Source organism: Phyllobates terribilis, unplaced genomic scaffold (assembly GCF_046119375.1).
Source record: "Phyllobates terribilis strain yellow unplaced genomic scaffold, ASM4611937v1 Scaffold_182__1_contigs__length_3807330, whole genome shotgun sequence".
NCBI classification, from domain to species: Eukaryota; Metazoa; Chordata; class Amphibia; order Anura; family Dendrobatidae; genus Phyllobates; species Phyllobates terribilis.
In genome coordinates this window covers 2,121,654-2,146,266 of record NW_027362942.1, presented here as the reverse complement: position 1 = coordinate 2,146,266, position 24,613 = coordinate 2,121,654, and the positions used below count along the sequence as shown (strand labels likewise).

General features: G+C 47.4%; 1 protein-coding gene across 2 annotated transcripts in view; it reads right to left on the bottom strand.

Annotated features, from left to right (window-relative positions):
• Positions 1–19,248, bottom strand: part of LOC141212708 (uncharacterized) — a 136,780-nt gene extending 117,532 nt beyond the window's left edge. The window contains exons 1-2 of one of the 2 annotated variants that reach the window (XM_073664992.1): positions 19,151–19,248; positions 1,880–2,001 (exon numbers count right to left, since the gene is read on the bottom strand). In XM_073664992.1, coding sequence (XP_073521093.1) covers positions 1,880–2,001; positions 19,151–19,205 — 177 coding nt within the window. In that variant the 5' untranslated portion in view covers positions 19,206–19,248. Of the gene's footprint in view, positions 1–1,879; positions 2,002–19,143 lie in introns of both variants that reach the window. The other variant, XM_073664993.1, reaches the window with a different exon arrangement.
• Between the last annotated feature and the right edge of the window lie 5,365 nt (positions 19,249–24,613).

Sequence of the window (24,613 nt, the reverse complement as noted above, 5' to 3'; positions counted from 1 at the left end):
CTCTTCTAAGTACAAGAATTTTTTATTTTTTGATCAACGCGGCCCTATGAGTGCTTGTGTTTTGTGAAGTTTTGAATGGCACCATTCATTTTATCGTTGAATTTTTGGGGGTATTGTTTTTGCGGCAGTTGTGCAGTACACATGACCTGGCAACATGATTCTTCAGGTCAAAATGAATATGAATGCTATTTACCTGAAAATTCTGTGTTTTAACCCCTAAATGCTGTACTCAGATTACATAGCAAAAACCTGCTGACAGATTCCCTTTAACAGCCGAGGGCGGAGCTTTGCTTCACCTTTGGCTGTAAAAGGCAGGTGACAGCTGATTATCACAGATATCATCTTCCAGGAAAAATGCAAGCTTGGCTTGCGAGCCCGCATCAAAGTCATAATTGTATGTCCCCAGACCTTCCCAAACCACTTGATATGCATCAAGATTCAGCTATTGTCATGTGGTATTTTATGTTCAAACGAATGCTTTTTATATAATATATATATACAGTGGGTACGGAAAGTATTCAGACCTCTTTAAATTTTTCAATCTTTGTTTCATTGCAGCCATTTGGTAAATTCTAAAAAGTTTATTTTTTTCTCATTAAAGTCCACTCTGCACCCCATCTTGACTGAAAAAAAACAGAAATCTAGAAATTTTTGCAAATTTATTAAAAAAGAAAACCTGAAATATCACATGGTCATAAGTATTCAGACCCTTTGCTCATACACTCATATTTAAGTCACATGCTGTCCATTTCCTTGTGATCCTCCTTGAGATTGTTCTACTCCTTCATTGGAGTCCAGCTGTGTTTAATTTAACTGATAGGACTTGATTTGGAAAGGCACACACCTGTCTATATAAGACCTCACATCTCACAGTGCATGACAGACCAAATGAGAATCATGCACTCAAAGGAACTGCTCAAGGAGCTCAGAGACAGAATTGTGGCAAGGCACAGATCTGGCCAAGGTTACAAAAGAAATTCTGCATTACTCAAGGTTCGTAAGAGCACAGTGGCCTCCATAATCCTTAAATGGAAGAAGTTTGGGATCGCCAGAAGTCTTCCTAGACCTGGCCGTTCAGCCAAACTGAGTAATGGTGGGAAAAGAGCCTTGGTGAGAGAGGTAAAGAAGAACCCCAAGATCACTGTGGCTGAGCTCCAGAGATGCAGTAGGGAGATGGGAGAAAGTTCCACAAAGACATCTATAACTGCAGCCCTCCACAAATCGGGCCCTTATGGCAGAGTGGCCCGACAGAAGCCTCTCCTCAGTGCAAGACATATGAAAACCCGCATAGAGTTTGCTCAAAAACATATGAAGGACTCCCAGACTATGAGAAATAAGATAGAACTTTTTGGCGATAATTCTAAGCGGTATGTGTGGAGAAAACCAGGCACTGCTCATCACCTGCCCAATACAATCCCAACAGTGAAACATGGTGGTGGCCGCATCATGCTATGGGGATGTTATTTCAGTTTTTCTTTTTTAATAAATTTGCAAAAATTTCTACATTTCTGCTTTTTTCAGTCAAGATGGGGTGCAGACTGTACTTTAATGAGAAAAAAATGAACTTTTTAGAATTTACCAAATGGCTGCAATGAAACAAAGAGTGAAAAATGTAAAGGGGTCAGAATACTTTCCGTACCCACATTTATTCTGCTATTCACGATATGCTATTGAGGCAAAGGGATGAACAGAATAACAAGTACATTAACAAATAAGTAAATATAATTGCACATCAGAATAAAGGAATGATGATGCATACCGTTAAGTAGTGGTTGGGAAATTAACAGGAATTGCTGGTATGTCTTTATTTTTTTGAGATTTTTCTGAGTTTAGTGTTCCTTCTTTAACATAAAACATGACACTTTCTACAATCCCTCACCTCTCCAGTCAGCAGGTAGATTATCTCTAGGGTGAGGCTTAATATATTCTCAGTCATCTGTTTCCTGTTCATTTCCATCCTTAGCAGGGCAATCGGGAATATAATTGTTTTTGCTAAAGGACCTAGAGAAAAAAGGAGAAAAAGTCAAATAACACTAAGAATTATGATGTATTATACTATTCTACCGATTGAAATTATATCGGAAAATTCATACCAGCAAATATATATAAATATAAAAACAAGCTGCATCCGGTAGAATTCCCTACACCAGAATGAAGAAATAACCATGTGAAGGCAACTTTCACACACACGTAATATGGTCACAAGTTGTTGCCTAAAGACCCAAACTTGAAGCGTAACGGTCGTTTTAACTTTTTTTTTCTCCATAAATCAATAGTACAATTGAAAATAAAAAACTGATCTATCTTATCAAAGAAATCTGCAGCTTTCTCCTCCTGGACTGATCTTTCATTCTCAATTTATGGGTAAAATCACTATTCAGTGAATAGATAGGAGATAGAAAGTGACAGACGGTGCTCAAAGTTCTATGGAGAACTGTAACAGAATGCCTGTGTCTCCAGCTCCTCCTCGCTCCATAGAATTCTACAAGCTCCAACTGTCATCTCCTATCTCAGTAATGGGGAAATTTGTCTTCACTCCAAACAGATTTTATCCATGAAATGAGAATGAGAAATCAATCCAGGAGGAGAAAGAAGCAGATTTCTCGGATAAGAAATATTCCAAAGTTTCTTATTTTCATGTGTATTATTGATTTATGAAATAACAATTAAAATTATGGTTACTCTTTTCAAGGGAACCTGTCAGCAGGTTTTTGCTTTGTAATCTGAGGACGGCATCAGATAGAGGGTTAAAATACTGATTTCAGCTATGTGTCAATTAACAAGCTGTGTGCTGTTTATTTACAATGAAGGTTTTATCACTAGGACATTATCATTGCCCTGACTAGCTGCCTCATGCCAAGAGGTCTGACCACGCACCCTTTGATAAGCAGCTCACTGTTAACAGACAAAGTAAACAGAGAGCCTGGTGTGGACGGGGCTAGCTTTCTCAGCTCTGCGTCATGTTATATCTAAGAACTGTGATTGTCTCAGAGCAGCTGCACCCAGTTATCTAAGTGATACATCATTGGAATCAGGGTCTTTGCCCCTACATCATGCTGCTGCCAAATGAGGTAGCAAAAACCCGGTGACAAACTCTCTTTAAGTGTCATAGATAAGTATTATGCTGTTAAAGTCTTCAGATTAGAACTTGCAGCATTAATATGGACAAAAAATTGTATTAAAGAAGCACTCCCATCAGAATTTGTAACCTCTTAATATATTGCAATCATATTATATAGCACTGTGTACTTACAATTGCTAATTTTGCCTTTCTACCCAGCTAATTCTTCTGTTTTCCATTAGGTCTATTACATCACATGAATAAAAACTGATTAGCTGAATCCTTCTAAGCTCAATGTAGCAAAAGGAGGTCAATGTTCCCTGCATGAGTCATAAGTCACAGCAAAAGTCCCTGGCAGTGAGGAGCAGCTAGGTCAGTAGATGAAGAGGGGACTAATAAATGCAGGGACAAGAGACTTCCTGTTTTTACACAGAGCAGAGAAAAGAGAAGAATTTACTTGGTAGAAAGGCAAAATGAGTAATTGTAAGTACACAGTGCTATATAATATGATGATTGCAATATATTAAGAGGATAAAAACTCTGATGGGAATGCTTCTTTAAGCTTGTGGGAAAATTGCTACTGCAGTAAAACCTCTGCCATATATGCCATGTAGCAGCCAAACAAAAAACCTTCATAGGAAATAGAACTCGCTGCAACAGCTGAACAAATCATCATCTGACCTGAAGAGCAGGGGACAGTGTTTTTCCAAACAATGGTATCCAGAAAAAAAATTGAGTAATTAAAATTAATATATATTAATCAAATGCCTAAGTGTTATGTGAACATAGCGTTATGGCTCATTCAGATGTCCACTCTTTTCACGCAAAAGAAAAACGGTCCTACTTTCATCAATGATTTTGTTCAGAGTTTGGTTTGAATTTCATCGGATTTTTTCGGATAAGAAACAAACAAAAATAAATGTTTTTCTGTCTTCCTATCTGTCTATCCGGGAAAAATGGACAGCACATGGATGGCATCTGACTATTGTCCAATTTTTTTCACAGACCTATAGACTTGCATTGTTGTCGATTTTGATCTGACACTCAGATCAATATTGAACATGTCTATGGCTGCGTGCACACGATGCGTTTTTCATGCATTTCCGCTGCGGATTTTCGGTAGCGGAAACGCATCAAAAACGCATGGTAATCCGCACCCCATGGTCCCCAATGGCATTCTGCAATGTCAATGCACATGCTGCAGATTTTTCCGCAGCGTTTCTGCAGCGCTCATAAATCCGCAGCATGTTCATTAATTTTGCGGAAGCGCCGCCATTGACTTGCATTGAGACGCATAGAAACCGCGACTGTACATTTGTACAAGCGGATAATATGCGTTTCAATGTGCGGAGACTCTCATCCAGACCTGAGTACCATTGTACCTGTAAAAAAAAGAATAAAATAAAAAATAAAGTTTATATTCACCTGTCCGGCGGCCCCTGCAGCGCTTCTCCTTCCAGGTCCTGAGATGACGTCGCGGTCATGTGACCGCAGACTGTCTCGCGAGATGCCGGCAAGCCAGGAAGGAACCAGGAAGAAGCGCGACAGCACACGCGGCGGGGGATCGGGGGTAAGTATAGCTTTATTTTTTTATTTTTACAGTCACACTGTATAAATGCATCCCGGTTGCATGGATTTATACAGTGTGACCTAGTTGTCAAGCACTTTCCAAGTGATGCTAAAATCGCCTGGAAAGCGCTTGTCAATCCACATGCGGAAACACATAAGTTAAAGCATGTGGATCCGCATGTATTCTGCAGGAAAAACGTAGGCTCAATCTGCATGCGTTTTTTCTGCCAGGGAGATGCAGAAATGCTGCATTTCTGCATGGTGGACACATAGCCTATATGTTTCGGTATATGTCACCTGGTCTGCAAAAAAAAGAACAATCAGCACCATAGTGTGACACCCCAGGGGTCTGGTTGCCACAGTGATAGAGATATTACGTCTGAGAGCAGGTGGGAGGTCTCTTGGTCAGGAATCCTTTGCATGCCACACCTCCTGCCCAGTCCTGGGAGGGGAAGAACTTCCCCTATATAAACCTAGGGCTGAGGCAGGGTTAGTGAGTAGAGAAGAAGTAGAGACAGAGAAAAGAAGCAAATATAGGAACAGAACATCAGGAGCTCTGTGGGAGCAGTGTTACAAGGAGTCAGGGGCTGGCAGCTGCAGAGCTCGCCCTGACTGAGAAGATTTCTTACCGGACCCGGAGTCCGAGGCTGTGGGGACTAACTCCTACCCAGCAGCAGAATCCGTCAGGCAGGGGATTCCAGGTCCTCTGGCCAAGAAACCCGAAAGCACGGTCACACGCATGGGACCAGCACCGCCGTCGTGGAGCGGAAGCTACTAGAAGGCCCCGAGTCACCGGCCATACGGGTGAGCACCACACGGTACACTGAGGGACGTGGGCTACTTATACCCGCCTCTAGCAAGGTAGCCAGAAGAGTACAGTTAGTTTGGGAGGCCTACAACTCCGCCTGGCCAGGGGAGATCCCATCTGCTCAAGGACTGACCAGGCCCCAATCGCTAGCCAGTACTCCGGGAGGGTCTATCTTTGTCACCAGTAAAGACCCTGAACTACACCGTACCGTCTCCGATTGGTTCCTGCTACCCCCATCATCCACGTCGGCTGCCCTGAGGCCATACCCCTCCCGTTGGGGGTTATACTATCACGCTGCACAATCCTACCACCGGCCTCAGCGGTCTGCCCTGCAGCAGCAGCTCCTTAGCTGTACTCAACGGGTGGCGTAGTCGTCCAACATCTACCGCTGATACATCGCCGCTCAGTTTGACTCCCTGGGCACGGACCGGGTCACCGCCACGAGACTACAACCCTCAACAGATCCGGCTCCGGGTAAGCTCCCGCGTGCGCAACGCAGCGCGACACAGGCCCAGGGGCGCGTCAACTTTTGGCGTAGTCGGCAGGATTTCGTGCCCGCAACCACCGGGTACTGCGTGCCTGAAAAAGACTGTTCAAACTTACCTGTGGTGAAGATTCCCGCCATCCGGCGCCATCTTCAGCCTTCTTCCCGCCATCGGTGAAGATTCCCGCCATCTGGCGCCATTTTCAGCCTTCTTCCCGCCTTCCGTGGAGTTTTCCCGCCGTTGGACGCCATCTTGAAGACGTCACGCGGGAAGAAGAGGGGCGTGGACTCCGAAAGCGCGCGAGAACTGAAGTCCCGCCTCACGTCCGGACGTCGCGTAAGGTCCTGGAAGGAGCCCAGCAGACGCCGACGTCACAGGAGCGCGACGGAAGGTCCTCAACCCTGACGATCTACTGCGGAGCCGCGGCCTACGGAAGAGGATCATCGCAAGGTAGGCCACGGTCCACTAGGGGGGAGGAGGATGTCGGATACGGAGGAGAGCTTCACTGCCTCAACCCCCGCCAGCGCCACCGCTGCTGCAGTCATGCCTTTCACCATGCCCTATATCCCGGGAGCGGCCTGGCTACCCCAGTACTCAGGGGAGTCACATACCCTGCATGACTTTAGAGAAAAGCTGGATAGCCTCTTCCAGGTGTACCCCCTCACAGAAGAGCAAAAAGTGAGCATCCTGGTGGCCCAATTAACTGGGGCAGCCCAAAGGGAGGTAAAGTCCTGGCCACCTGGGGGGAGGACTGTCGCAGGGATACTAACCCGGCTGAGGGACACCTTTGATACCCGCACCTCAGCCGAGATCAAGCTTAGATTCTACGGGTGCAAGCAGCGAGCATACGAGAGTATAAGGGACTATGCCCTGAACCTACAAGAGGCCCTGAGAGCCAATAAGCAGACCGACCCTGACGGCGTGGGAGACGAGGACAGGCTGTTGACTGAACAATTTATAGAGGGTTTATATTGCAATGCCCACCGAACCCAGTTGCGGGCAATGGCCTTACAGGACCCTCATCTGGGATTTGCACAGTTCAAGGACAGAGCCATCCGGGTGCTCCGAAAACCGGCACCAGGTGGCGTTGTGACCCACAGACGCCCCACTACCACTTACCACCAGGAGGCGGCACCCTTGTCGGCAGGGCCTGTGGGAGTTGATGCGCAGGCTTTGAACAATGACCCGGCTCCAGACCTGCACCATCAGGTCCAAGAGCTAGCTAAAAGCGTTGCTGCGCTAACCCGAACTGTGCAGTCTTTACAGGTTTCCACTCCAGGGAAGATCCAGCTGGCATCCGGACCGGAGGACATCCCGTGGCGTCGACCAAGGAGGACCCCACCGGCCAGAGGGAGACCCAGCGACCGATACAACGAGGACGGACGACCCATCTGCCGCCGCTGCAATCAACCCGGACATATGGCAAGGTACTGTCCTTTAAACTGGCACAACCTGGGGTAGAGGGCCAACCCCCAGGAAAAAGATCACCAGGCCCATCGAACTGGCGCGACAAATATGTGGGAGGACGTCCAGTCTTACCCGTGGTACTGGATGGCATTCCTATGAGTGCCCTACTGGACACCGGGTCACAGGTCACCACCATCCCGTACGTGCTCTTCAAGCAGTACTGGAATGACTCGGATATCACCCGCTACCCTGACGACGACTTGAGTATCATCGCCAGCAATGGTCAGCCCGTGCCACAGATTGGATTTAAAGAGGTGACCATTAAAATCGGTAGAGTCGAACTGGCAGCACAGGGACTGATCATTGTAGACATTGACAAACACGAGAGTCACCCAAAGATAACTCTAGGAACTAATGTAATTGAAAATTGTCTTGCAGAGGTGATTTTCCTTTTACAGCAGGTTGCCAAGAACGCCAGCTCCGGCGAGCAGCGAGTGCTCCAAAAAGAGATCCGGGCACTGATGCGACGGCAACAGGTGGAACTCTCCGGCGGTGAGATTGGTAGCGTGAGAATGTGTGACCCTTTCCCTATTGCCATGCCCCCAAAAAGTGAAATGATGATTTGGTGCCGGGCAGCTATTGGTCTGAGAGGTAGAGATTACCAGGCAATGGTAGAACCAGTTTACTCAGACAGTAGGCCCACCATCTTGACAGCACGGGGGGTGGTTAATGTACGCCATGGGAGGGTGCCCGTTCGCATAATCAATATCGGGAAGAGGGAAGTGTACCTGCCCCGGTATGCCACGCTAGCCAAATTATATACCATTAACCAAAATGCTATACAATCTGTGGAACCCTTGCCTCCATCTCACCCGGAGGAAGGTAACGGCTCTAAGAAAACAATGGAGGACTGGTGTCAGCAACTACATTTGGGTACTGACTCCACTCCCTCACACCAGAAACAGGGAGTCTATCGGGTGGTTCAAGAGTACGAGAGAGTGTTTAGTAAACACCTGTTAGACTTCGGGCCAGTCAAGGGGGTAGAACACCACATCCCCACGGGAGACCATCCTCCCATAAAAGAGAGGTATTGACCTGTACCCCCTGCACACTACCAACACGCCAAGGGGATGCTTAGAGACATGAAGGAGGCTGGGGTGATCAGGGATAGCTGTAGCCCCTGGGCAGCTCCACTAGTCTTAGTCAAAAAGAAAGACAACACCATGAGGATGTGTGTAGATTACCGGAAAATCAACCGTATCACACACAAGGATGCGTACCCCTTACCAAGGATAGAGGAGTCTTTGGCTGCTTTAAGATCTGCTAACTTCTTCTCTACCTTGGATCTCACTAGTGGGTACTGGCAGGTTCCTGTAGCAGAGGCGGACCGGGAGAAGACCGCATTCACCACCCCGATGGGACTTAGCGAGTTTACCTGCATGCCGTTCGGACTCTGCAACGCACCAGGAACCTTCCAACGATTAATGGAGTGCTGTCTGGGCCACAGAAACTTCGAGACGGTCCTGTTGTACCTGGACGATGTCATCGTATATTCTAAGACTTATGAGGACCACCTGAAACACCTGGCGGAAGTGTTCGAAGCTCTGGCAAGCTACGGCCTAAAGGTAAAACCCTCCAAGTGTCACCTCCTGAAACCAAAGGTGCAGTACCTGGGACACGTGGTGAGCGCTGACGGAGTGGCTCCCGACACTGATAAGATCACTGCAATTAAGGAATGGCCAAGTCCCTCCAGTGTAAAGGAAGTGCGGCAGTTCCTCGGGTTGGTAGGCTACTACCGCAGGTTCATCCCCGGTTTCACCAAAAAGGCAGCTCCTATGCAGGACCTCCTGATAGGCCAGTCCCGGAAGGCCAAGAACCAGAAGCCGCCCTTCAGATGGGAGAAGTTGGAAGAAGAGTCCTTCCGCCAGCTGAAGATGGCCCTCACGGGGGATGAAATCCTGGCGTACCCGGATTACAGCCAGCCCTTTATCCTCTACACCGACGCAAGTAACATCGGGCTAGGAGCCGTGCTGTCCCAGATCCAGCAGGGGAAAGAGCGAGTAATCGCTTACGCCAGCCGAAAACTGCGACCCACCGAAAGAAATCCTGAGAATTACAGCTCATTTAAGCTAGAGTTCCTGGCAGTGGTGTGGGCAGTCACCGAACGCTTTAAGCACTACCTCGCTTCTTCCCGGTTCGTCGTGTACACGGATAACAACCCGTTGACACACCTGGACACGGCAAGACTCGGTGCCCTAGAGCAGAGATGGATGGCCCGCCTGTCCAACTACGAGTTCACCATCAAATACCGGGCAGGACGCTCCAATACCAACGCGGACGCCCTGTCCAGGATGCCAAACCTACCGGACGTAGGAGAAGATCCAGAGGGACTGGAAGAAGTCGAACTCCCCGCGTTTCACCGTCATGGGACTATCCAGTATTCCCATCGGGTAAGGAGTAAGCAAGGCGCTACGCTTAACCCCTTACCTCACTACAACTGGGCGGAAACGCAAGACAGTGACCCTGCTGTCCGGCTGGTGAAGGAGATGCTGACTCAGCCAGAGGCTCGCCTTGACCCAGACGCTCCGGAGGAAGCCAAGCAACTGTGGGCAGAAAAGAGTAGACTGTTCCTTTACAAGGGGAAGTTGTGCCGCAGGATGGTTAACTCCCGGACGCATGAACTAATCTGGCAAGTAGTGGTGCCACGACGAGACGCAGCCATGGTGATGGAGGCATACCACGATGGAGCTGGGCATTTCGGATGGAAGAAGCTGGAGTTCCTGCTGCGCGGGCGGTTCCATTGGGTAGGCATGAGGGGAACCATCGAGAGGTGGTGCAGAGACTGTGGCCCGTGCAACCTGAGGAGGAAGGACCGTGCCAGCCAGAAGACTCCCCTGCAGTCCATCGTCACCCGGCAGCCGTTGGAACTGGTAGCCTTGGATCATGTAAAACTGACCCCAAGCAGAAGTGGCTACGTCTACGCGTTAACCATCGTGGATCATTACTCCCGGTTCTTGGTTGTCGTCCCCGTCAAGGACTTAACGGCTCAAACAGCAGCTAGAGCCTTCCAGCAGCACTTCTGCCGTCCACACGGGTACCTGGACCAAGTGCTGATGGACCAGGGACCTGCCTTTGAAGCGGAGGTCTTCCAGGAAGTCTGCAATCTGTATGGCTGCCGGAAGATAAGGACGACACCCTATCATCCGCAAACTAATGGACTTTGTGAGAAAATGAACCAGGTGGTAATGGATCTTCTGAAAACGTTGCCCCTGGAAGAACGCAGTCTGTGGCCTGAGAAGCTGCCCGATCTGGTGGACCTATACAACCACATCCCGGTAGGTTCCACCAACTGTACCCCGGCTTACCTAATGAGGGCGAGACCTGGTAAGTTACCTGTTGACCTGGAAATGGGAGTCCTGACACCCGAGGACACTTCACCAGAAGCAGACTGGGACACAGAGAGGCAGCAGCAGTACCGGAAAGTACAGGAGAGCGTGGAGCGAAGTCTCTGTCAGGCTAGGGAGAGACAAGAGAAAACTTACAACCAGTATGCTCCCGCTGTTCCCCTGGTGCCCGGAGAGCAGGTCTTGAAGAGGAAAAGACGGCTCCACAAGTTGGACGACCAGTGGGAGAAGGACCCGTACACCGTACTGCCCTCAAGCCACGAGAACCCGAAGGTCTGTACCATCAGTAAAGACGGAGGGGAGACCACAGCCATTGTATCCCGGGATCACCTGAAGAAGTGTCCTGAACAGCTACGGAACCCTGAAGAGGAACAAGAAGACCATCGACCCGTAGAGGAAAGGGAAGATATGGTTAGTACTGTGCTCGGAGACTTCCCTCGGTCTTGGACTCAAGTCAATGGTGCAGTTGTGGTACCCGTACTCACCTTCCTCCAACCAGCATCCCAAGCACCTACGGAGCAACAGGTAGAGCTGGAAGAACAGCCGGTCCAGGAGGCAGAAGACCCCACACCAGCAGACCAGGAGGATCAACCCTCTGCTTGCAGTGAGCCTGCCATATCCCTAGTGAGCCAAAGGGCCCGTAGACCGCTGCCCAGTTTACCCTTAACAGCTCCTACACCCTGTAGTTCAGGGCCAGACAGTCAGCTCCGTAGGTCCACTAGGGCCACTAGAGGCCAGTTACCCGCACGTTGGAGGATTTGAAGTGTATAAATTGTTTTATTTGTGGTTACCTGTTTTTCTTGTTGCTTGTGTATAATTATGTGTTTCTAGTTGTTTATAGGAGTCTTTGGTGGATTTACCGGGAATCCTGTGTACATAGTTGGAGCGTAACCCAGGACGGACTAAAGACTGTTAAGGACTCGGGGCAGGACAGACCCCTACCTGGTTACGTCTCCCTGTTTTGGTGAAATGGACACCTTGCTTTCTTCAAAGACTGCACCCGGTTACGGACATGCCGTGACCACCTTTATGTCTTTCTTTATTGTATTGTTATTGTTATATCTTGTTATGTTTTTCTAAAATATGTTTAGTCCTGGAGTACTAAATTTCACTAGGGGGGAATGTGACATCCCAGGGGTCTGGTTGCCACAGTGATAGAGATATTACGTCTGAGAGCAGGTGGGAGGTCTCTTGGTCAGGAATCCTATGCATGCCACACCTCCTGCCCAGTCCTGGGAGGGGAAGAACTTCCCCTATATAAACCTAGGGCTGAGGCAGGGTTAGTGAGTAGAGAAGAAGTAGAGACAGAGAAAAGAAGCAAATATAGGAACAGAACATCAGGAGCTCTGTGGGAGCAGTGTTACAAGGAGTCAGGGGCTGGCAGCTGCAGAGCTCGCCCTGACTGAGAAGATTTCTTACCGGACCCGGAGTCCGAGGCTGTGGGGACTAACTCCTACCCAGCAGCAGAATCCGTCAGGCAGGGGATTCCAGGTCCTCTGGCCAAGAAACCCGAAAGCACGGTCACACGCATGGGACCAGCACCGCCGTCGTGGAGCGGAAGCTACTAGAAGGCCCCGAGTCACCGGCCATACGGGTGAGCACCACACGGTACACTGAGGGACGTGGGCTACTTATACCCGCCTCTAGCAAGGTAGCCAGAAGAGTACAGTTAGTTTGGGAGGCCTACAACTCCGCCTGGCCAGGGGAGATCCCATCTGCTCAAGGACTGACCAGGCCCCAATCGCTAGCCAGTACTCCGGGAGGGTCTATCTTTGTCACCAGTAAAGACCCTGAACTACACCGTACCGTCTCCGAGTGGTTCCTGCTACCCCCATCATCCACGTCGGCTGCCCTGAGGCCATACCCCTCCCGTTGGGGGTTATACTATCACGCTGCACAATCCTACCACCGGCCTCAGCGGTCTGCCCTGCAGCAGCAGCTCCTTAGCTGTACTCAACGGGTGGCGTAGTCGTCCAACATCTACCGCTGATACATCGCCGCTCAGTTTGACTCCCTGGGCACGGACCGGGTCACCGCCACGAGACTACAACCCTCAACAGATCCGGCTCCGGGTAAGCTCCCGCGTGCGCAACGCAGCGTGACACAGGCCCAGGGGCGCGTCAATAGCACTCGTACATAGTATTGTCTATCAGTGAAAAACACCCAAAAAACGTATTTGTGAATGAGCCCTTAGCCTGCCAGGCAGCTGATTAGCTCATGCATTAGGTGGGACCTAAAAGGTACATGGTGAAAGTGGAATCCATTGTTTAACCCCCATTCTTGAGCGAACACTGATGGGCTTACAGAGGGAGCCTTTGCCCTATGCTAGTCCTCTTAGGGATCCAAGACGGCACGGACCACAGCATTGAGGGAGGTTGGGGGAATTAACAGCTTGTGCAATCCTAAAGCCACAATAGTACAAAGTGGTGTGAGAACTATTACATTGTGGTCCGGATAGGGGTTAATAATCTCAGTTATTTATTTCAATTTTATCAGATATCTTGCTGATCACTTGGGGCCCCACGGCAGGTACCCCCACAGACACCGACAATGCAGCTCTGAGTGCTATCCTGATTATTTGGAACAACCTCTTTAAAGATTTTTACAACACTGTATGATTTGCTTTTATAACATTCATAGATGTATCGATCTTTGTTTATAGGCAGGGACTTTGCAATAATATATTTAAAAAAAGAAACAAAACATAAATATTCCACGACCTTACTGGACAAGAAAACGCCTCTGCGGCATTTAACATTGGGCATGGAGAGACACAGCTTCGATTTGGGCCATGCCCCATATACACTTACAGTATAGAGAGGGAGAAAGACCCTAAACTTTCAAATGATCTATATTAGGGGAGAATAAAATATATAAATAACATATGGGAATAAAATCATCCCTCACTATAAAAACAATCATACACCAAGTAGTATGTCTATGCTACAGTATACATATTGGATATGGTCACAGTACACACATGCAATCACTGGGTGTAAACCAGCACTATACAAGCAGGACCACACTATCCAGGTCAAAGCATTTGTTTTCTCTGAATACACGGAAAAACTGCTCCAGCCATGAGAGGTTGGAGAATTATCTAAGTGCTTCAGATTAAATACGTCTTGTTTCAGTCATCAAATAGCCATAAAATCCATCAAAACAAGGTGTGCACCGCCACGAAATCCTCAGTTACGGTCTCTAAGTCCATGCCAAGACTAAGCACATGTTGTGCGCTGGAAACTTCTGTACACCACGTTTTGATGGATGTTACAGCTATTTAATGACTGAAAAATAAGTTTTCAATCTGGAGCACTGGATACCTCTCTCTTCATTTGGATGAAAACCACCATCAGTTAATAAAGTTCTCCAAAAATGTAATAAAATGGCCCCTGTCAGGTATGAAAACTGCAGCTCATCCTAGTAATGTGTCAGGACTGGCTGCAGTCTGCAGAAACACAGCTCCGAGACGTGTGTCTTAACTGACAAGAGCAAGATCATAAGCAATCACACCCGAGATGATGGACAAGAGCTGCGATAGAAGAAGAAATAGATCTTTTCCTCGGTTGAATGAGCAGAAAAGCCCCAATTCCTCATTGCCTTTGCGCCTGTTTTTGGTTTCGTTTTGTGCTTTTTTTATTGCACCCAATTCATTATTCCATTCCCACCTTTCTACTTTATATATGTTGGACTTTTTTTCTGCTTTGTGGCTAGAGTCTAGTAATTCCAGATGTTTTGGGCTGATTCACTAAATTATGATTTTTTAAAAACTAGCAAAATTTGGTGCAACTCCACTCTAGTCCCACCTCCTGGTGTACATATCAGTACGCCAGTATTTTCATGCAATTTTTGCCACTAAAAGTTGCAAAACAACTCAAGACAGGAAGAAAGTAAGTTTTTGATTTTGCGTCCAATTCATAAATCACACGCGCCATTTGGATGAATTTGGCACCAACAATGGCAACTACTACCACAAGACACAAAAGGAAAGAGACGTAAAAAAAAACACAGCAAATGATGAACTGGGACCAAAGGATTTTTTTTTTCCTCTGGCATCTACAGGTGCATCTCACAAAATTAGAATACCATCAAAAAGTGAATTTATTTCAGTTCTACAATACAAAAAGTGAAACTCCTATATTATATAGAGTCATTACAAACACAGTGATCTATTTCAAGTGTTTATTTCTGATTATGATTATGGCTTACAGAAAAATGAAAACACATGTCCTTATCTCAGTAAATTAGAATACTTTATAACAACTGCTTGAAAAATATTTTTAAAATCTGAAATGTTCCCCTACTGAAATGTATGTTCAGTAAATGCCCTCAATACTTGGTCGAGGCTCCTTTTGCATCAATGTGGCATGGCATGGGGGCGATCAGCTTGTGGTACTGCTGAGGTGTTATGGAAGCCCAGGTTGCTTTGATAGCAGCCTTCAGCTCGTCTGCATTGTTGGGTCTGGTGTCTCTCATCTTCCTCTTGACAATACCCCATAAATTCTCTATGGGGTTAAGGTCAGGCGAGTTTGCTGGCCAATCAAGCACAGTGATACTGTTGTTTTTAAACCAGGTATTAGTACTTTTGGCAGTGTGGACAGGTGCCAAGTCCTGCTGGAGAATGAAATTTCCATCTCCAAAAAGCTTGTCGGCAGAGGGAAGCATGAAGTGCCCTAAAATCTCCTGGTAGACGGCTGCACTGACTTTGGTCTTGATAAAACACAGTGGACCCACACCAGCAGATGACATGGCTCCCCAAACCATCACTGAATGTGGAAACTTCACACTAGACCTCAAGTAGCTTGGATTGTGGCCTCTCCACTCTTCCTCCAGACTCTGGGACCTTGATTTCCAAATGAAATGGCAAAATTTACTTTACATTTACTTAGTGTCAATGACTGCCTTCTAGACATCTGTCAAGTCGGCAGTCTTCCCCATGATTGTGGAGCCTACTGAAACAGACTAAGGGACCTTTTTTAAACGCTTAGGAAGCCTTTGCAGGTGATTTTTGTTAATTATTCTAGCTTACTAAGATAATAACTTTTGTGTTTTCTTTGGCTGTAAGCCATAATCATCAACATTAACAGAAAAACACTGGAAATAGATCACTCTGTCTGTAATGACTCTATATAATATATGAGTTTCACTTTTTGTATTGAAGAACAAAAATAAATTCACTTTTTGATGATATTCTAATTTTGTGAGAGGCACCTGTATGCTCAGTCAACCAAAGAAGATTTATTTCTTCTTATGTCAGAGCCATTTTCCAACACCTCACTTGTATGTATGCTTACAATGCAGCTCCTCTATTAGTTGAGACACAGGTCTTGGGAGCTGTGTTTATTCAGACTGCAGCCTGTCTTGACACATGACTTAGATGAGCTAAAGTTTGAATTACATGATGGGCTATTTTATTACATTTTAGGACAATCCCTTTTAAGTGCACAGTATAAAATGCATAACATAGCCAACATTGCATGTACCGACCAGTGTAGCAATTGCTTACCCAACACATGTTTCACATGCTTTTTCAAGGGCCTTTGTATTGCTTTGAAATACATTTGTCTGTGTCCCTCTATATACAGTAGGTGTACTTGCACTGTTATGTTTGTATTGTGAGGTTACAGCATTTACGATAAGTAAGCACCCTATTGGTGAACTGTCCCACCCAGCATGCTCTCTCCAAGTCATATGTTCCTTTGATAAGGCGTACCTTTAAAATTCTTTCGGAGGGTATCGTATGGGAGAAATGTATTGACTTTCTGGCCATGAAGTTTTGCTAAACTGTGCAGCCATTAGCAGTAATGAATTATCTGCCAGTCAATTTTTAACAATCTATTTGAGAACAGCAGCGATTAGGCTAAAGCTAAGACCTCTTCGCAACATGGTGGCTGTCTGTATCTAAAACTAATTAATCCTGACCAAACATCAGCTGGATCACATCAGAAATGTGTGGCCTGGAGCCTCATTCACATGGCAATATTCTGGTCAGTATGTTGCATCGGTAATTGTAAGACAAAGCCAGAAGCAGAACTCCTATAGAGAAGATGTATAATGGACATGGATTTAGACATCGTCTGTGTTTGCATTTCGCCATGATTTTGGCTTACAAATAGTAATGTAAAATTCTGATGTAGATATTTAAAAGTTGTTTAACCACCTAACCTTTATATACTGTTTGAAGAGAACCGGTCAGCTATTCTGAAATATACATTTTAGGCTAGGTTCACACCTCTCAACTCTGTCCGAGGTTCTGTCATAGATTACAGCTTTATTTGTTCCAGCAAAAATTACGTAAAGCACTTTTTCTAGTAAATTGACAGATTTTAGAAATGAATACGGTCCATATAACTTAGTTGGGTAATCTACCATTAATTCCATTATTCTCTACCTAATGCCTAATTCCTCATCTCTCGCCTTGCTAGCCAGACTTTGCAAATCCCTTCACTGGCTCCCATTCCCCCAGCGTATCCAGTTCAAACTACTAACACTGACCTACAAAGCCATAACCTCTCTCCTCCATACATCTCTGAACTAATCTCCGGTCCTCCCAAGACCTCCTTTTCTCCTCCACACTTATCCGTTCTTCACCCAATCGCCTCCAAGATTTCTCACGAATATCCCCCATCCTCTGGAATTCTGTGCCTCAACACGTCTGATTAGCCTCCACATCCGGATCCTTCAGACGGAACCTGAAAACCCATCTCTTCAAGAAAGCCTACAGCCTGCAATGACCCTGCTGCCTCCTCAACAACACCGAAGCTACTGCAACCCCCAACCTACTGTCTCCTTCCCCATTCCTGTAGAATGTAAGCCCGCAAGGGCAGGGTCCTCTTCCCTCCGTAACATACTATCATTGTTAGTTTCTTTACTGTAAGTGATATGTATTTGGTATGTAACCCCTTCTTATGTACAGCACCATGGAATCAATGGCGCTATATAAAATAATAATAATGCAAAACATAATAGAATAACTCAATGCTGGTGTTAACCCAGACATAGGTAATCCTTGTATTCTACATGATTTAACAAATCAGTAAGCATTTTGGGCTCTGTTCGCACCTGAGCTTTTGAATTCCAATTTTTTATTTGATTATATGAACAGAAAAACAGAATTCACATGGAATACAGATCTGTGGCATGAGTGATGCAAGCAGCACAAAAAGGACACCAATGACTATAATGGGATCAGTCTGATATCCATTATTTTACTATTAACATAGTCAATGGGGCCTTCCACATGATCAGTTTCTCTGTTGCTAGAATGGAACAGAGAAACAAACATAAAAAATGCAAGTGTGAACTGAACCTTGACTGCTTAATGGAAATGGATGTATCTGTATGTCCGTGCTGGTACCTGCATGCGTGGAAGGGCATCAAGAGCTGAGCCCGTTACATAGCCAGCATGATTCTCTAACAGTATGGGCTAAACAAGTGAATGTTTGTGCTTAGGAGGTAGGGCACTCTCTAGTCAGCACTGTCAGTGTTGCACTGTGCAGGGATCTATTAAAAAGATGAACAGTAACACCCAATTGTCAATGTATTCATAAATTTAAAAGGAGGGATAATGGAGGATCGGCACTAGAAAGCACTCCAAAACATACAGTATAATCCAAAACTGTTATGTACTAAAACAGGCAAATAATCAGAAGAGATGACTGGTCCTTGAGTGATGGTCAAAAACTGTCACTACAACATATGCTAAAGAGTAAGCATTATTTTCATTTTCTAAATCAATAGAACACATGAAAATAAGAAACTTTATAATAAATCTTATCATAGAAATCTGCTTCTTTCTCCTTCAGGAGTGATCATTCATTCTTAATTCATAGGTACAATCAGTATTCAGTGAAGACAGAGAAGATGACAGTTGGTAATTTTAATTCTATGGAGGGAAGAGCTCGAGGCACAGACTTTCTGCTGCAAGTGTTCCTGACACTTCTGTTACAGATCTCCATAGAATCTTATGAGCACCTACTGCCATCTCCTATTTCAGTAATGGGAAAGTCTACATTCACTGACGACACCTTTTATCCAGGAATTGAGAATTTTGATAATGACTGATGAATCCAGTCCAGTAGGAGAAAGAAAGCAGCAGCCTTCTCTGATGACATATATTACAAAGTTGCTGATTTTCACATGTTAATGATTTATGAAATAAAATGATGGTTACTCTGTAAACATTGGCCAAGACTGCTCACTGTATATAACACACAGATCTTCTGCTGAGCAGATACATGAGACAGTATATACAATCCTCTACTATATAGTGTAGAACTCATAGACTATATACAGAGGTGGGTCCGGTGTACCATATATGTCCATACATTCACATGCACAGACAGACACAGTACAAGCACTGTCATACACCGCACACCATACTATATTACAAGAAACACTTATTCTGACCACTAACGCTCCAGATGATAGATCTTAGCAGCAGAAAGGCTCTTGGATGACGTCACAATCATGTGATCAGTCACATGTGTAGGAGGAGTCTAGAAAATCTAAAGGACCTGTGATGATGTTTTGGTCATGTGACCAGTCACATGTGGGAGGAGGTACAAGCTGCCATGACTGCAGCACACTGTAAGGCTGTGTGCCCACGTAGCATTTTTCAAGCGTATATGCTGCGGAATTTCCGCAGCGTAAACGCTTGAAAAACGCATGTAGATCCGCACCCCATGGTCCCCAATGGGATTCCGCATGTTCTATGCACATGCTGCGGATTTTTCCGCAGCGTTTATGCTACGTCCAAAAATCCGCAGCATGTCATTTAATTTTGCGGAAGCGCAGCGGAACTCCCGCCATTGACTTGCATTGAGACGCATAGAAACCGCGACTGTACATTTGTACAAGCGGCTTCTATGCGTCTCTATGTGCGGATGGTACCCAGTTCTGGAGGAGAGGAGACTCTCATCCAGACCTGGGTACCATTGTACCTGTAAAAAAAGAATAAAATAACAAATAAAGTTTATACTCACCTGTCCGGCGTCTTCTCTCTGAATGCCAGCAGCGCTGAAGGACCTTCGGTGACGTCACAGTCATGTGACCGCAGGCCCTTCACCGCTCTGTCTCGCGATATGCCGGCAGCCGGGAACAAGCCAGGAAGCAGCGCTGCAGCCACGCCGGGGCCTCGGGGGTGAGTATAGCTTTATTTGTTTTAATTTTTATGGTTCACACTGTATAAATCCATGCTGTTTCCATGGATTTATACAGTTTGACCTAGTTGTCAAGCACTTTCCAAGTGATGCTATCGCCTGGAAAGTGCTTGTCAATCTGCATGCGGAAACGCATGTGAACCCGCATGTGGATCCGCATGTATTCTGCAGGAAAAACGCATGCACAATCTGCATGCGTTTTTTTCTGCCAGGGAGATGCAGAAATGCTGCAGAAATTTTCTGCTTCATTTCTGCATCGTGGGCACATAGCCTAAGGCTATGTTCTCACATCATGATTTTTTTCAGCAGCAAAACCTGATTTCTTGCCAGGAGGTTGTTCAGGATTTTTGTTGGTTTTTTTGGTGTGTGTGTTTTTTTTTCACTGTCCTTTTGTCTCTGTTAAGCATGTAGATAAAGTTCAGTGAAAAAAAAAATATCATTCTGGTTTTGGCACAAAAAACGCTGAAAAACCTGACACCTGCGTTTTTTTCACTACCCATTACTTCCAATGGGTGAAAAAACGCTCTAAAAAGTGGCATGCTCTATCTTGCAAAAAAACCCTGAAAAGCACAATATCCTGAACAAAACAAGATGTGTGCATGAGATTTCTGGAATCTCATAGACTTTGCTGCTACTTCAAAATGCATCAAAAACACAGGAAAAACCCTGGTGTGTGAACATAGCCTAAGTTGGACACTGAATATGACATGTAGACTATTACTGCTATATAGAATGTACTCATAAAAATGAAGGTACTTGGTGAATTAACTGGCTAATCCATGAGAGCCCACCAGCCACAACTAGGACCCTAAACCTAATAGATATCAAACATGCCAACAAATTCAAAGGGCAGGTAGGCTCCAGCACTAAGAAACCATCCAACAGTATACTACTAAAAACTGACCAGCACGCGCAAACTGACTAAGCAAGTGTGAACAGGTGCAAGCTGTCATGTTGTGCAGGCCAAGACTGGTTTTAATTAGAGCTGGATCTGACTTGCCCTTTAGATTTGTAGGCTTATAGCCCTGAAGAGCCATGTTTGATAAATATTAGGTTTAGGGTCCCATCAGAGGAAGGTGTATTTGTGACACCCCAGGGGTCTGGTTGCCACAGTGATAGAGATATTACGTCTGAGAGCAGGTAGGAGGTCTCTTGGTCAGGAATCCTATGCATGCCACACCTCCTGCCCAGTCGTGGGAGGGGAAGAACTTCCCCTATATAAACCTAGGGCTGAGGCAGGGTTAGTGAGTAGAGAAGAAGTAGAGACAGAGAAAAGAAGCAAATATAGGAACAGAACATCAGGAGCTCTGTGGGAGCAGTGTTACAAGGAGTCAGGGGCTGGCAGCTGCAGAGCTCGCCCTGACTGAGAAGATTTCTTACCGGACCCGGAGTCCGAGGCTGTGGGGACTAACTCCTACCCAGCAGCAGAATCCGTCAGGCAGGGGATTCCAGGTCCTCTGGCCAAGAAACCCGAAGGCACGGTCACACGCGTGGGACCAGCACCGCCGTCGTGGAGCGGAAGCTACTAGAAGGCCCCGAGTCACCGGCCATACGGGTGAGCACCACACGGTACACTGAGGGACGTGGGCTACTTATACCCGCCTCTAGCAAGGTAGCCAGAAGAGTACAGTTAGTTTGGGAGGCCTACAACTCCGCCTGGCCAGGGGAGATCCCATCTGCTCAAGGACTGACCAGGCCCCAATCGCTAGCCAGTACTCCGGGAGGGTCTATCTTTGTCACCAGTAAAGACCCTGAACTACACCGTACCGTCTCCGAGTGGTTCCTGCTACCCCCATCATCCACGTCGGCTGCCCTGAGGCCATACCCCTCCCGTTGGGGGTTATACTATCACGCTGCACAATCCTACCACCGGCCTCAGCGGTCTGCCCTGCAGCAGCAGCTCCTTAGCTGTACTCAACGGGTGGCGTAGTCGTCCAACATCTACCGCTGATACATCGCCGCTCAGTTTGACTCCCTGGGCACGGACCGGGTCACCGCCACGAGACTACAACCCTCAACAGATCCGGCTCCGGGTAAGCTCCCGCGTGCGCAACGCAGCGCGACACAGGCCCAGGGGCGCGTCAACTTTTGGCGTAGTCGGCAGGATCTCGTGCCCGCAACCACCGGGTACTGCGTGCCTGAAAAAGACTGTTCAAACTTACCTGTGGTGAAGATTCCCGCCATCCGGCGCCATCTTCAGCCTTCTTCCCGCCATCGGTGAAGATTCCCGCCATCCGGCGCCATTTCCAGCCTTCTTCCCGCCTTCCGTGGAGTTTTCCCGCCGTTGGACGCCATCTTGAAGACGTCGCGCGGGAAGAAGAGGGGCGTGGACTCCGAAAGCGCGCGAGAACTGAAGCCCCGCCTCACGTCCGGACGTCGCGTAAGGTCCTGGAAGGAGCCCAGCAGACGCCGACGTCACAGGAGCGCGACGGAAGGTCCTCAACCCTGACGATCTACTGCGGAGCCGCGGCCTACGGAAGAGGATCATCGCAAGGTAGGCCACGGTCCACTAGGGGGGAGGAGGATGTCGGATACGGAGGAGAGCTTCACTGCCTCAACCCCCGCCAGCGCCACCGCTGCTGCAGTCATGCCTTTCACCATGCCCTATATCCCGGGAGCGGCCTGGCTACCCCAGTACTCAGGGGAGTCACATACCCTGCATGACTTTAGAGAAAAGCTGGATAGCCTCTTCCAGGTGTACCCCCTCACAGAAGAGCAAAAAGTGAGCATCCTGGTGGCCCAATTAACTGGGGCAGCCCGAAGGGAGGTAAAGTCCTGGCCACCTGGGGGGAGGACTGTCGCAGGGATACTAACCCGGCTGAGGGACACCTTTGATACCCGCACCTCAGCCGAGATCAAGCTTAGATTCTACGGGTGCAAACAGCGGGCACATGAGAGTATAAGGGACTATGCCCTGAACCTACAAGAGGCCCGAGAGCCATTAAGCAGACCGACCCTGACGGCGCGGGAGACGAGGACAGGCTGTTGACTGAACAATTTATAGAGGGTTTATATTGCAATGCCCACCGAACCCAGTTGCGGGCAATGGCCTTACAGGACCCTCATCTGGGATTTGCACAGTTCAAGGACAGAGCCATCCGGGTGCTTCGAGAACCGGCACCAAGTGGCGTTGTGACCCCCAGACGCCCCACTACCACTTACCACCAGGAGGCGGCGCCCTTGTCGGCAGGGCCTGTGGGAGCTGATGCGCAGGCTTTGAACAATGACCCGGCTCCAGACCTGCACCATCAGGTCCAAGAGCTAGCTAAAAGCGTTGCTGCGCTAACCCGAACTGTGCAGTCTTTACAGGTTTCTACTCCAGGGAAGATCCAGCTGGCATCCGGACCGGAGGACATCCCATGGCGTCGACCAAGGAGGACCCCACCGGCCAGAGGAAGACCCAGCGACATATGGCAAGGTACTGTCCTTTAAACTGGCACAACCTAGGGTAGAGGGCCAACCCCTAGGAAAAAGATCATCAGGCCCATCGAACTGGCGCGACAAATATGTGGGAGGACGTCCAGTCTTGCCTGTGGTACTGGATGGCATTCCTATGAGTGCCCTACTGGACACCGGGTCACAGGTCACCACCATCCCGTACGTGCTCTTCAAGCAGTACTGGAATGACTCGGATATTACCCGCTACCCTGACGACGACTTGAGTATCATCGCCAGCAATGGTCAGCCCGTGCCACAGATCGGATTTAAAGAGGTGACCATTAAAATTGGTAGAGTTGAACTGGCAGCACAGGGACTGATCATTGTAGACATTGACAAACACGAGAGTCACCCAAAGATAACTCTAGGAACTAATGTAATTGAAAATTGTCTTGCAGAGGTGATTTTCCTTTTACAGCAGGTTGCCAAGAACGCCAGCTCCGGCGAGCAGCGAGTGCTCCAAAAAGAGATCCGGGCACTGATGCGACCGCAACAGGTGGAACTCTCCGGCGGTGAGATTGGTAGCGTGAGAATGTGTGACCCTTTCCCTATTGCCATGCCCCCAAAAAGTGAAATGATGATTTGGTGCCGGGCAGCTATTGGTCTGAGAGGTAGAGATTACCAGGCAATGGTAGAACCAGTTTACTCAGACAGTAGGCCCACCATCTTGACAGCACGGGGGGTGGTTAATGTACGCCATGGGAGGGTGCCCGTTCGCATAATCAATATCGGGAAGAGGGAAGTGTACCTGCCCCGGTATGCCACGCTAGCCAAATTATATACCATTAACCAAAATGCTATACAATCTGTGGAACCCTTGCCTCCATCTCACCCGGAGGAAGGTAACGGCTCTAAGAAAACAATGGAGGACTGGTGTCAGCAACTACATTTGGGTACTGACTCCACTCCCTCACACCAGAAACAGGGAGTCTATCGGGTGGTTCAAGAGTACGAGAGAGTGTTTAGTAAACACCCGTTAGACTTCGGGCGAGTCAAGGGGGTAGAACACCACATCCCCACGGGAGACCATCCTCCCATAAAAGAGAGGTATCGACCCGTACCCCCTGCACACTACCAACACGCCAAGGGGATGCTTAGAGACATGAAGGAGGCTGGGGTGATCAGGGATAGCTGTAGCCCCTGGGCAGCTCCACTAGTCGTAGTCAAAAAGAAAGACAACACCATGAGGATGTGTGTAGATTACCGGAAAATCAACCGTATCACACACAAGGATGCGTACCCCTTACCAAGGATAGAGGAGTCTTTGGCTGCTTTAAGAT